The sequence below is a fragment of the Sinocyclocheilus grahami genome, unplaced genomic scaffold, assembly GCF_001515645.1.
Source record: "Sinocyclocheilus grahami isolate Dianchi unplaced genomic scaffold, SAMN03320097.WGS_v1.1 scaffold421.1, whole genome shotgun sequence".
Classification (NCBI taxonomy): Eukaryota; Metazoa; Chordata; class Actinopteri; order Cypriniformes; family Cyprinidae; genus Sinocyclocheilus; species Sinocyclocheilus grahami.
The window spans coordinates 989,220-1,001,850 of record NW_015505600.1 but is presented as its reverse complement, the minus strand read 5'-3'; the positions used below and the strand labels follow the sequence as shown (position 1 = coordinate 1,001,850).

The window sequence follows — 12,631 nt, the reverse complement described above, 5'->3', positions numbered from 1 at the left end:
CTTCACATATATATATGTGTGTGTGTGTGTGTGTGTGTGTGTGTGTGTGTGTGTGTGTGTGTATAAATTAAATATATATAAATAAAAATATGTCCCAAAGGAACAAAATAATGCAAAAAATAATAATAATAATTAAAAAAATATATATATATATATTCTTTTGTTCTTTTATATATTCACTTGTATTTATTTTTGGATGTCCTTCAAAAGCAAGTAGCATTATATCTGTTAAAAACATTATCCATATGTATTAGCACTTTGCTATTTATGTTCTTCCTTCAAATGCCATAAAAAGACTCCGAATCTATGGGTGCATTTTTGTCCAGTTAAATGTTTTGAGACTGTACAGTCCTATTCTGAATGTTCATGTCTAACACATGGTACATCAGTCTGTGACACTTTTTATGAGTTTTATTTATGTATTTTCTTTTTTCGTCACAGCCACAAAAGCTGATGGATTTGCACTTTACTTCCTTGGAGAATGCAACAATGTAAGTATTTTCTGATCTGGTTGAGTTAATACATGCTGAAAAGTGTTTAGTGGGTGTTGAAGTTGTTAAATACACTCAAAAAACAGTCAAAACTTTGACACAGCTGCTCTTTATTCAATATTATTGCTATTTTCCACATTTTTTTAATAATAATATAGCAACTTAAACTGCTTAAACTAAGAACAATATATGTTTTGTCAACAAAACTAATTTCTGAGCACTGAAGCATTAGAGGTCTTTAGATCAAGAGAAACATAAACTCAGCAAAATGAGTGCAAGCCTTTGATTGGTCATGTACATGTTCTGTTTGTCTCATAATGGCCTGGAATTCCTATAGCATTAATACGCTTGAGACCTCTGCTATGTTCGTTTCCTCTCTGTTATCCACTTGAGTAGTTTTACTCAGATGGCAAGTTTTGTGACCAATCAGATAACACAGTTTTAAAGGACTTCTCTTTTGCCTGGTCTATAATTATGTGGGAAGTATTGAATGGATACACCAATCTATGGTGTTGTCATTTGTAATAATTATTTAGTTATTTATTATTTTTGCTATTTTCATTTGATATAACTGCCAGTTTTATTGAGTACCACTTGTCCTAAGTTCAGTTGTAATTATTTTACATGTTAAGATAGTATTCAACTTTTTCAGGCTGTGTTATTCGTTAGCAATGGTAGCAACATATAATGAGAACCGTAAAGTACCCTAAAATGACAAATGTTATAGTTAGAGTGACCAATCAGGACGTTTTCCTTAACATCATGCTGTTTTGTTGATGTTGCTTTCTCTGTCACAGAGTTTATGTTTGTTCACTCCGACGGGGGCAAAAGAGGGGCTTCCTGGGCTCATCCCCTCTGGTCCCATCACATTTGGGACCACCATCGCCGCTCACGTTGCAAAGACACGCAGGACACTACTTGTAGAGGACATCATGGGGGTGAGTCGCATGCTGTTTTGCTGTCTTCACTGTTTTCAAAGATCCTCACAATAATTTCACTGTAGCTCATTATGACGCTATTTGAATGAATGAATCGGACAAAATTCTATTTCAACAAATGCTTGAATATTGTATAGTTTATGAAATGACTAGGACTGTATGTGAAATGTGTCACTGCTCTTACTTCATGTCTACACTGGGAGTGAGCAATAATGTGTCATGCCAGATCCAGTTTGCCAGACATTGGGAGCAATTAATCTTCACGTCATCTTGAATGTTCACTAACACAGACCATTCAGCTGTAAGCTAGAGGCTATACTTTAGCAACAGTTAAATGACAGTAAAATATGTTGTAAAAAAATCCTTCAAAAGAAATCTATTGTTGCATTTGCATGGCAAAATTGTTGTTTTAGAGCAGTGGTCTTCACTATTTTTTTCGTGGGAGCAGCACTGATAGGGCAAAGTCAATCGGAGAGCCACTTTTACCGCGAAGTATCAAAAGTTGCATCCAGTCATAAATAGCATGTCTTTTTATCAATCTGTCATATGCAATGCAATGCAATACAAAAGGGGCTATCATTCTTTATCATTTACCAGTCAAATTTGTAACTGAGACAAGATTATAAAAAAAAAGCAGGATTACCTTAATGCTGGAAAGACCTTAAGTTATTTTATTTTTTTGTATGCATCTAACCATCCAATTGCACATTCGGCATTAAGAGCTGTTAAGATTAAAACGGGCTACTCCGCAGTGAGGCAGTGTCATGGACGTAGGACAGAGCGAGTGTAAATATCTTTTCTAGTCTATATTTCCATCTTATATTGCTGCTGTTTTAGGTATTTAAAAAAATATATATATATTATTTGTAATAGAGCAGACACTGTCTGACCGTGTCTAAACCGGACCATTGTCATTGTTTTATAGAGGCTATACTTTAGCAACAGTTAAATGACAGTAAAATATGTTGTAAAAAAATCCTTCAAAAGAAATCTATTGTTGCATTTGCATGGCAAAATTGTTGTTTTAGAGCAGTGGTCTTCACTATTTTTTTCGTGGGAGCAGCACTGATAGGGCAAAGTCAATCGGAGAGCCACTTTTACCGCGAAGTATCAAAAGTTGCATCCAGTCATAAATAGCATGTCTTTTTATCAATCTGTCATATGCAATGCAATGCAATACAAAAGGGGCTATCATTCTTTATCATTTACCAGTCAAATTTGTAACTGAGACAAGATTATAAAAAAAAAGCAGGATTACCTTAATGCTGGAAAGACCTTAAGTTATTTTATTTTTTTGTATGCATCTAACCATCCAATTGCACATTCGGCGTTAAGAGCTGTTAAGATTAAAACGGGCTACTCCGCAGTGAGTCAGTGTCATGGACGTAGGACAGAGCGAGTGTAAATATCTTTTCTAGTCTATATTTCCATCTTATATTGCTGCTGTTTTAGGTATTTAAAAAAATATATATATATTATTTGTAATAGAGCAGACACTGTCTGACCGTGTCTAAACCGGACCATTGTCATTGTTTTAGCCCTGCTGAGCTAAAAGTCTGTCTACTACACTTGACGCGACAAAGCGACAGTTGCAAATCATTTAAACGTAGTGTCAGTACAGTTCGTCATAAATAGAACGAGGCATCAGTTTACTGATGGAGATCGTGTCGTATCGCATGGTGCCGCGCCGCATCCAGTGTAGACAACATCGCTGGGTTCTATTGTCTTTTGTCGGCTCGCGTCCGGTGTAGATATGGTGTGAGTTTTTTTAATTGGTTATGTTATAGCCAGGGCCGGAGTGGGGCTCATTTTCAGCCCTGGAGTTTCATGCCTTAGACCGGCCCACTTTGTTTTTTTGTTTTGATTTGTTTTTTTACAGGGCTTTTCAGTGCCGCCTTTGCGCTTTCTATTATGCATTTTTTAATCTATTATTTTTTGCTAGCATATCTCCAACAATTACTTTTTTTTTTTTTTTAGCAAGGTTCCACTGTCAGGGGAGTCAAAAGATAATTACGTCCTCATTGCCAATTAACATAAGAAATTGAAAATAAGGGACAATTGTGATTCTTTATCTTATTCTTTAAGAAAATAGTGTTTATTCTTGTAGAAAATAAGTGTTTATTATTTAAGAAAATAAGGGACAGTATAAGGGACGCTCCAAATATTTGTAGGCTAGCCTACTGTACCATAATGTAGGCCTAAGTCTGCCTGCAGTTAAAAAGTTCTCAGAAATAATCACAATTGTTTTGCTTAACCTATTTATGTACAATTATTCTCAAAATAATTTTAAACGTCATACAAAAAATGTCATCGGCCTGATTAAATTGTACCATTATAGAATTGTGACTTCACTGGTGTAATTGAGGAGGTAGAAATACTGTGAAATTACAAATGGCATGAAATTTGAAAATGTAACAACTGAAGGTCTATGACACGTCAGTCAATCAAGCATTTTTTTTTTAATCAATGGCATTTGAAGTTTTGATCTAAAATATTATTGCAACGGATGCCTTTGAATGAATGAAAATGCATATTTTTTAATTAAAGATAACTTAAGAGAGTGTGGGCCGATTCTGGTGCTTGGATTTTTACTTCAATAATGAGGTCCAAGTTTAAGAATAGCCTACGCAAGAAGTATTTATTTATTTTCTTTTTTTTTTGTAATGCATTTTTTCCCCTCTCTATTTAACCGCATTAACTTGCAATGAAAGATGTCTTCCCTCAGGTAGATTAAATGTTTTCCTGCCATGCTGGATGTTGGGCTCATGATCAACCAGTTGTTTGCATTCGCCCAAACTGGTTTAGTAAAATTAAAAAGCGGACGGTGAAGGGTGCAGTTAGCGAGAGTCCCGCTCGCTGTGAAGCGGGAGCAGCCGGCAGAGAATTCCTCTTGGTCTTAAATCCTTCCTCAAACGCCTATGTTCACAAATAAAACAACGATTTGCACAAAAACAATGTTTAGTTATCACAGTCTATTTTAGTTCTCAATTGAGAATTTGTTACTAACTTACTGATATGATCTGGTGAAAATAATAATATGGCCTGCGAGAAAATAAATAAAAAGAGTGGGGCTGCTATGAGTGCAGGTAGCCTAGAAACAGCATAGTTCAACCCAGTGGTGGCCAAAAAAACAGACCGGCCCACCGAGAATCCTCCCGGTGCTCCCGATTAGCCAATCCGGGCCTGGTTATAGCCCTGCTTGTTTTTAATTTTTTTATAAAATATCTTTATTGACTGCATGATCATATCATCGTATTATTTACTGCCATGCGAGCCACAAAGTAAAGCTTGGCGAGCCACGCAATGAGTAACACTGTTTTAGAGTATCAAAGGAATTCTTCCCATATTGCTCACATTCCTACAGTGTTGTATACATATGGCTTAAAAATAAAAGATCATTTAATTAGAAGGCCAGGAACCATAATTATCACAAGCCATCTTTGAATTTACAGTCAGAAGTTATTTCAATACATTACATATATAAATTTATAGAATAAAAAAATAAATGCATATACAGTATTTGTAAATATTGTAATTATTAACACATAAAAAAAAATGAAGTGGCCGCAGAAGCTCTACAGTTTGTAAAAAATAAAAATAGCATGTTTGTTATGATGTAGTTCTGGTTACTATAAGAAACAATTGGAGTTTTAATAACAAAAATTATATATATATATATATTAGTGCTGTCAAAAGATTAATTGCGATTAATCGCATCCAAAATAAAAGTTTTTGTTTGCATAATATACTGTATATGTGTGTGCTGTGTATATTTATTATTTATATAAATTAGGGCTCGGAAAGTTAATGCATTATTATCGCGTTAACACATTAATTGATTAACGCCTACAATTATTTTATTGCGCGTTAACGCAGTTTTTTATTATTATGAAATAGGGCTGTGCAATTAATCGCATGCGATTGTCATGCGCATCTCGTCAGTAAAGCCGGTCCCGTGATTAGTAGTAAATCTCCATCATCTGCTTTCAGATCAGAATGAGTGAATTATTTAGTTATTTATTATTTTTGCTATTTTCATGTGATAAAACTGCCAGTTTTATTGAGTACCACTTGTCCGAAGTTTAATTGTAATTATTTTACAATTATTTTACATTTTATTTTAGATTGAGATCCATTCATTACACAGAGCCGTAGTTCACTGACAATTAGGCAATATCGTGTTCATAATCGCAGATGAATCGCATTCGATTATGAACGTGATATCGCCTAGCTTGTCAGTGAACTACATATTTTAGATTGAGCGGCATTCATTACACAGAGCCGTAGTTCACTGAGGCAATATCGTGTTCATAATCGCAGATGAATCGCATTCGATTATGAACGTGATATCGCCTAGCTTGTCAGTGAACTATCTGAAAGCAGGTGATGGCGATTTACTACCAATCACGAAACCGGCTTTACTGACGCGATGCGCATGACAATCGCATGTGATTAACTGCAGAGCCCTATTACGAAAGTCCATTGCTCAATGGCTGTGAATACAAACACAGACAAACCATGGGTCACAGGAGGGGTGGGATGTTGATCAGTAGACTACTGGCTTGGGATGAGTGCCATCACGCGTCTCAACCAATGAGAGCTTATGGGGTGGACCTAAGACTGCAGCAGCACTCACATGAAGCGCTCACAACTTCATAAGTGGGAAATAGGACGTTTCCGATAGCACGTGAAGACAGCAGGGAAGCGCTCTCGCTCAGCACAGTGGAGTGCATCATTTTGTTAACTTTGTGGTTTATTATTTTGAGTCGTTTGGGATGCGGTAACACACGGCCCTCTCACAATATTTTGCTTTACAGATCTATCGCTTTTGACGCTCAGAAATGTTCAAGCAATCATGCTGCACGTATCAGAAGTTCAGCGCTCCGACACTACATGCGCACTGCGCCCGAGCCAAACTGAACCACGCTCTGGCCCACCTCTTCCAACCGAGCCAGGGCCAGTTAAACGAACAGTGACCGAGCGCAGCACGGAGCGATCACACTAGTCAAACGAACCGGGCTTTGGGAGTCAAATACGCTCGGGCACAATTAAGATTGCCTAGTGCGAGTACTTATTCTCCCACATCCCACACACATGAGTCTCTACCTGCCCGCACTCGCCTATCAAGTGTTGTCCCGCGATCGTGCAGGTCTCTACTCGGAAGGTACCTGTTATGTTCGAGGCTCTGGACTCTGAGCATAACTTGTTTTTATATAACAAACTATACAATATTTTCTATAAAAACGTTAATGCCCTGGCAGTGGCAAATATCTTTGGTTTTATATTTAATTTGATTACATTTATGTTATAAGCTGAGATTTACAATAAATATTTCAACTGCTACTATGTAAAAGGAATTCTGCTGTAAAAACATTATTTGTATAAATGTTTGCAAACCAAATGCTATGTTGTTCATATATATGTTTTGTTCATATAGCAGTACTTTTAAATGAAAAAAGTGCACAATACACTACTTTTGAATTCATTATTGAATTTTCATAACAATGAACATAACAATCATAACAATGCGATTAATCGAAGAAAATCATGCGATTAATCGCGATTTAAAATGTTTAATTGTTGCCCAGCACTAATATAAATACAAACACATGCATGTAATATTTAAGAAAATATGTTATGTTTTTATATTAAATATATTTATGTGTAATATAAAATACAAGAACATAAATGTATATGTGTCACACTACGCTATCGGAAGGAATGATGGAGACACAAAGTGGCATTAACAGTCTTTAATAATTGAAACACAGGGGATAATCCACATCAGGAACTGGAGCAAACACACGTAGACAACAAAGTAGACCCTACAGAGACAGAATGCACAGACCAGGACTAAAATACATGACATAAGGTAATTAGGAGGAACACAGGTGACCAGAATAACTACTCAGACGAAAACGAGAACAGGAACAAAACCAAATATGGGCAATGACACACATGAGGGAAAACTAGGTCATGGGCTCGGTTAGGTGGGGAGGAAAACAAACACAAAACAGTCCATGGGTGTGACAATATGCCCTTTTTTTGCCCACGAAATTCCACCAAATTTTCGCTAATGTGACCACACCTTAAATAGCTGGTCCTTTCTTGATCAATACAAGTTGTAGTATGGTACAGACCTTATGCTATCTAGCATTTCACAGTACATTATAAGAGCAAAGTAGATTATAAACAATGTTGGGGAGTAACTAGCTACATGTAACGCCATTCCATAATTTAATTACAAAATACAAAATAAATGTAACTAATCAATTACAGTTGCTGAGAAAAAAAGTGTAATTAAATTACAGTTACTTATGAAAATGTTAGTCATTACAAAGATGTTACATCTGAATATTTTCAGTAAAAAGCTAGGAGATGTTGAATATTATTTTGTTGCTTTGCCTGTTTTTGATGTGCACAGTGCCTTCTGCCATTTAAAGGCTGTTTAGTAAAGCAATGCTATTCTGATGCTTTTGATTGGTTCTTGTTTGAATTTGCAGTGCACAATGTCAAAACCACCAATTATATCAATCCACATTGCCGCTAAAAGCTTTAGGCTGTAACCTGTCTGAGAGTTGCCACCATGGCGAGTGATAAAAATGTGTTGCAGTGCTGTGCTTCAAAATTAAATGTTTGAAAGGTTTAACAGTTAAAAAACATTTGTTAGTCATTTAGAAAAGTAATCAAAATTAGTTACATTAATAAAGTAATTGAAATAGTTACACTACTTGTAACTAGTAATCTGTAACCTATTACATTTCTAAAGTAACATTCCCAACACTGATTATAAAGGTTTACCCATTTCTGCTGTAAAATATAGAAAATAGTAATAACAAAGAATGTGTACTTCTATTTAAACTTTGGCTAACAAGATATTCAGCTGTCAGGTGAGGTACACAGGACTATAAAGTTCTGCTTGTTCGTTGAGTGCTCAAGGTTCACATAGTGTGTCTTTGACTAAGTGTACCCTGTTTTTTAGGTTGCAACAGCAAATTTGGCCTGGGCATCTGTAGCCATACACCAAGTCCAGGTGAGTACATTTACTAAAAACAATGCGTTGCTTGTTGGATTTGGTTGAACACACGTGTTTTGATTTCTGTAATCCACTGTGTACATGGACCAGGCTGCTGGTGGGCCCAGTGTAAGCAAACAGACCACACATTAAACACACCTTCGTCTCAGGAGGTGCAATTAATGACAATGCAGTCTTGTTTGTACGTAAACGGTTGTATGCTGTGAATGACACCACTCCGGGTTTTAATGTCCCTGTGCATCACGGGACTCTTTGGGAGTAAATTTCACTCTGGGACACAAACCTTCTCAGAAGTTAGTAGCCATCAGAACATGGTTGTGATGAGAAGACAAGGAGGACCATAAGTAACATATTTTAGGGCTCTAAGGCAAGACACTAGAGGCAAAAACACTGTTTTGCATGCATCTGTCAAATTTGACATTTTGGGCTTTTTCACACAGTAATTTTTCTGGCTACTGGAAAGAAAAACACTTAAAAGTGTGTTTTGGATGTTTTTTGATTGCACTTTATCTATTTGTGTAGATTTTGATTACATATCTTTAAAAGGCCATTTTCTCTTATCTTTAAAAGGCCTTTTTTAACCCTGCACTGAGCCACTAATTTCCACTACAGCCACAATTACTTACACCAAACTATACAGTTTTATTTCCATCTATATTATGAAAGGTTTTTCTGAGGGGTTTGTTCATATACTGTATATTTTGCCTGATTTTATACATTTAATTCATTAAAAAAAAGATGCACATTAATTTCTTTTCTAGCAGTTGATAGTACTTTTCTGATTTATGGAATGAAAAAAAATGCTAATAATGTTTACCGTATAAAACCTTTGATTCTAATATGTCAAGAAAAATCAAAGAAGAATTTTGAACCTGGCTTCATACAATGTTCAGATTTTTGTTATAGAAATGTATGCAAATTAGTGCATGTTTAAATAAATAATGATTTATTTGCATATTTAAACAACATTTCAGAAAACTTTACATTAAGCAATTCTTAATGTAATCAATCAACTGGCGAAGTATGGCACACAGTAATTTTTCTGGCTACTGGAAAGAAAAACACTTAAAAGTGTGTTTTGGATGTTTTTTGATTGCACTTTATCTATTTGTGTAGATTTTGATTACATATCTTTAAAAGGCCATTTTCTCTTATCTTTAAAAGGCCTTTTTTAACCCTGCACTGAGCCACTAATTTCCACTACAGCCACAATTACTTACACCAAACTATACAGTTTTATTTCCATCTATATTATGAAGGGTTTTTATGAGGGGTTTGTTCATATACTGTATATTTTGCCTGATTTTATACATTTATTGAATGTATGCAAATTAGTGCATGTTTAAATAAATAATGATTTATTTGCATATTTAAACAACATTTCAGAAAACTTTACATTAAGCAATTCTTAATGTAATCAATCAACTGGCGAAGTATGGTGATATTTATTTATTTATTTATTTATTTACATGGGGTGTCTTGCCTTAAGGAATTGATCATTCAAAAATGAAATTTAATCAATCTTTAGTAATTAATGTCAAAATTATCATTTTTAGTTGAACTATTTCTTTAGGAATAGTTCATTCAAAAATGCCAGTTCCCTTTCAGTCGGTCACTACGTGTCACGTGTTATCTAGTGAAATGTCCAAGCAGTTTTTGTTACATACAACATAAAACGAGAAGATGGAGAGTGAAGCATTCAAACTTCAGAAACAGAAAAGCACTGTAAAAGTACTCCACATGACATATGCACCATGTTTTCTGAATCTATACAATAACTTTGTCAGCTTTTTACAAAAAACTAATTGATGGCTTGTGATCAGCATAATCAGTTAAACATAGAATTCACATAGAGAGTAATTTCTTGCGGGTCCACTTGCGGGGATTGCCATCTTAAAGCTTCCTGTTCATGTTTTGTTCACAGGTCTGCAGAGGTCTTGCCAAACAGACAGAACTCAACGACTTTCTCCTAGATGTGTCAAAGTAAGTGAGTTCATGCATAAAAGTATATTTTGTGGGAATTTCATGAAATGAGTCAAACACTTGCCAAAAAATCATAAGATTTTTTTAAATTTTTTTTTTTGAAAGTTAAGCTTTTTTCACATTACATGAATGGAGTATAAATATGCTTAATAATCATGAAAAGAATGTCACAATGCAAAAAGTACCTACATTTTTCTTTTTAATTTTTAGGTAAAAATGTGCACTGAATATGTTTTATTGAGAATACCCTATATGACCAAGACTCCATAATATTGAAACGTTTCAATGTTTATTGACATTTAACATTATAATAAATTACTTATTTTCCACCATAATTTGCAAATAAATTCTTTAAAAATCCTACAATGTGATTTTCTGGATTTTTTTTTCTCATTTTGTCTCTCATAGTTGAGGTATACCTATGATGAAAATTACAGGCCTCTCTCATCTTTTTAAGTGGGAGAACTTGCACAATTGGTGGCTGAATAAATACTTTTTCCCCACTGTATATGTATGAAGAATATATATATGCATGCATGGTTATACTGTGTTTGTATCATATGGATATCCCTGTAAAATGACAGGTCTTTCCCTCCTTTTCGATTTCAAACAGAACATACTTTGACAACATAGTGGCAATAGATTCTCTACTTGAACATATCATGGTGAGTAGGTTTTCCTTCTCTCAGTAAGGTCACATGCTTGGTCATGAGGACAAACATGCTGTTCTTCTTTCGCTCATCTGTGTCACCATCAACGCCAGAGAAATGTGTGCAATGAAAGACCTTCTCTCATTTGTTTGCCATGTTCTTGTACTCACCCCACCAGCCTTGGGCTTGTTGTTAAATATTATTTTTCTCATTTATGTACATGTTTGCATTCTCTAGATCTCACTCACACAAGCACAAATATTCATATGCTCTAAGTATCAGATCTCTTGCCCCCTCATGTCTCTGTCCCCTCCTTCCTGTTGAGCAAAGCAGCACAGGAAGTGATGCAAATAGGTCAGGGAGAGGACAGAAAGTCAGTCTGACACCGCTCCAGCATCTCTCTGAGCTCTTGGTGTCCCTCTCAGGGATTCATTCAGACTTTTCCAAGCACATACTTCCAAAAATTGGAGGTAATATTTGAGTAGTTAAATGAATAATATGTCTTTCTTAGTTTGAAGAGATTTCTCGCTCATCAGCAGTTTCATAAAGCGGAAGTTTACCTTAGAGGGGAAAAGACACCATGTGCCACCAAGTTGTGAAATCCAGAGGGAAGCAGAAGTTCCTCAGTTGCTAGTCTCACATAGACACATGCAGTGGTCGACCGTTAGTGGCCTATTGATATACATAACAAAACGAATTCTGGTTATTGATGCAGATGAACTCACTGCAGGTGAAGCATACTTGCATAGTAATCTTTTTTAAATTATTTCCTCAACAAACATGTTGCATTCCGTCTTGGAGAAATGTCATTAAGGAAATGCTTGTTTATTTGTGTTTCAGATATATGCAAAAAACCTGGTTAATGCAGACAGATGTGCGCTCTTCCAGGTAGATCACAATAACAAAGAGCTGTACTCTGACCTGTTTGATATCGGGGAGGAGAATGAAGGGAAACCTGTCTTTAGGAAAACCAAAGAAATTAGGTGAGCATGATCTTCACTGTTTGAGTCATATTTGAGTCTTTGCATCCTTGTAAACTACCAGCTGAATTTATTTATTTGTTTGCTTATGTTTTATTTTTTTGCATAGAAAAAATGTAAGTTACACAAAGTCACAAAATTCCCAATTGAATCTCTGAGTACAGTAAATGTAGTACAGCAGGTTGTACAACACACTCTCTTTGTCAGATGTAGTTTACTGCTTCACCAAATCTATATGGAAACCTTGCAAAGCCTGTTAAGAACATGTCTTGCTCATATTTCAGCTCAAAATCAAAAGTAAGATAAATACATTATATTTTCCATAAAGAAAATTATACCTATTTTAGGACCATTACAATCTTTGCACTGTATTGCGATTTTCAAGACAATTAAGCACTCCCCCCTTTAACTGTAAAACCATTTTATTTATTATTTATTTATTTATTATAATTGTATATTTATACATCATGGTAGTATTATTTTATGCTAATTAAATTATTTATATATATATATATATATATATATATACATACAGAGTTCTGGCATGAAACTC

At 35.2% G+C, this 12,631-nt stretch overlaps 1 protein-coding gene across 1 annotated transcript in view; it reads left to right on the top strand.

Moving 5' to 3' along the window:
* The window catches only part of LOC107551341 (cAMP and cAMP-inhibited cGMP 3',5'-cyclic phosphodiesterase 10A-like), a 54,794-nt gene that overhangs the window by 23,425 nt on the left and 18,738 nt on the right, over positions 1-12,631 (top strand). Inside the window, exons 5-10 of the mRNA XM_016232915.1 lie at positions 442-491; positions 1,289-1,429; positions 8,412-8,462; positions 10,390-10,448; positions 11,062-11,113; positions 11,939-12,081. Coding sequence (XP_016088401.1) covers positions 442-491; positions 1,289-1,429; positions 8,412-8,462; positions 10,390-10,448; positions 11,062-11,113; positions 11,939-12,081 — 496 coding nt within the window. The remainder of the gene's footprint in view (positions 1-441; positions 492-1,288; positions 1,430-8,411; positions 8,463-10,389; positions 10,449-11,061; positions 11,114-11,938; positions 12,082-12,631) is intronic.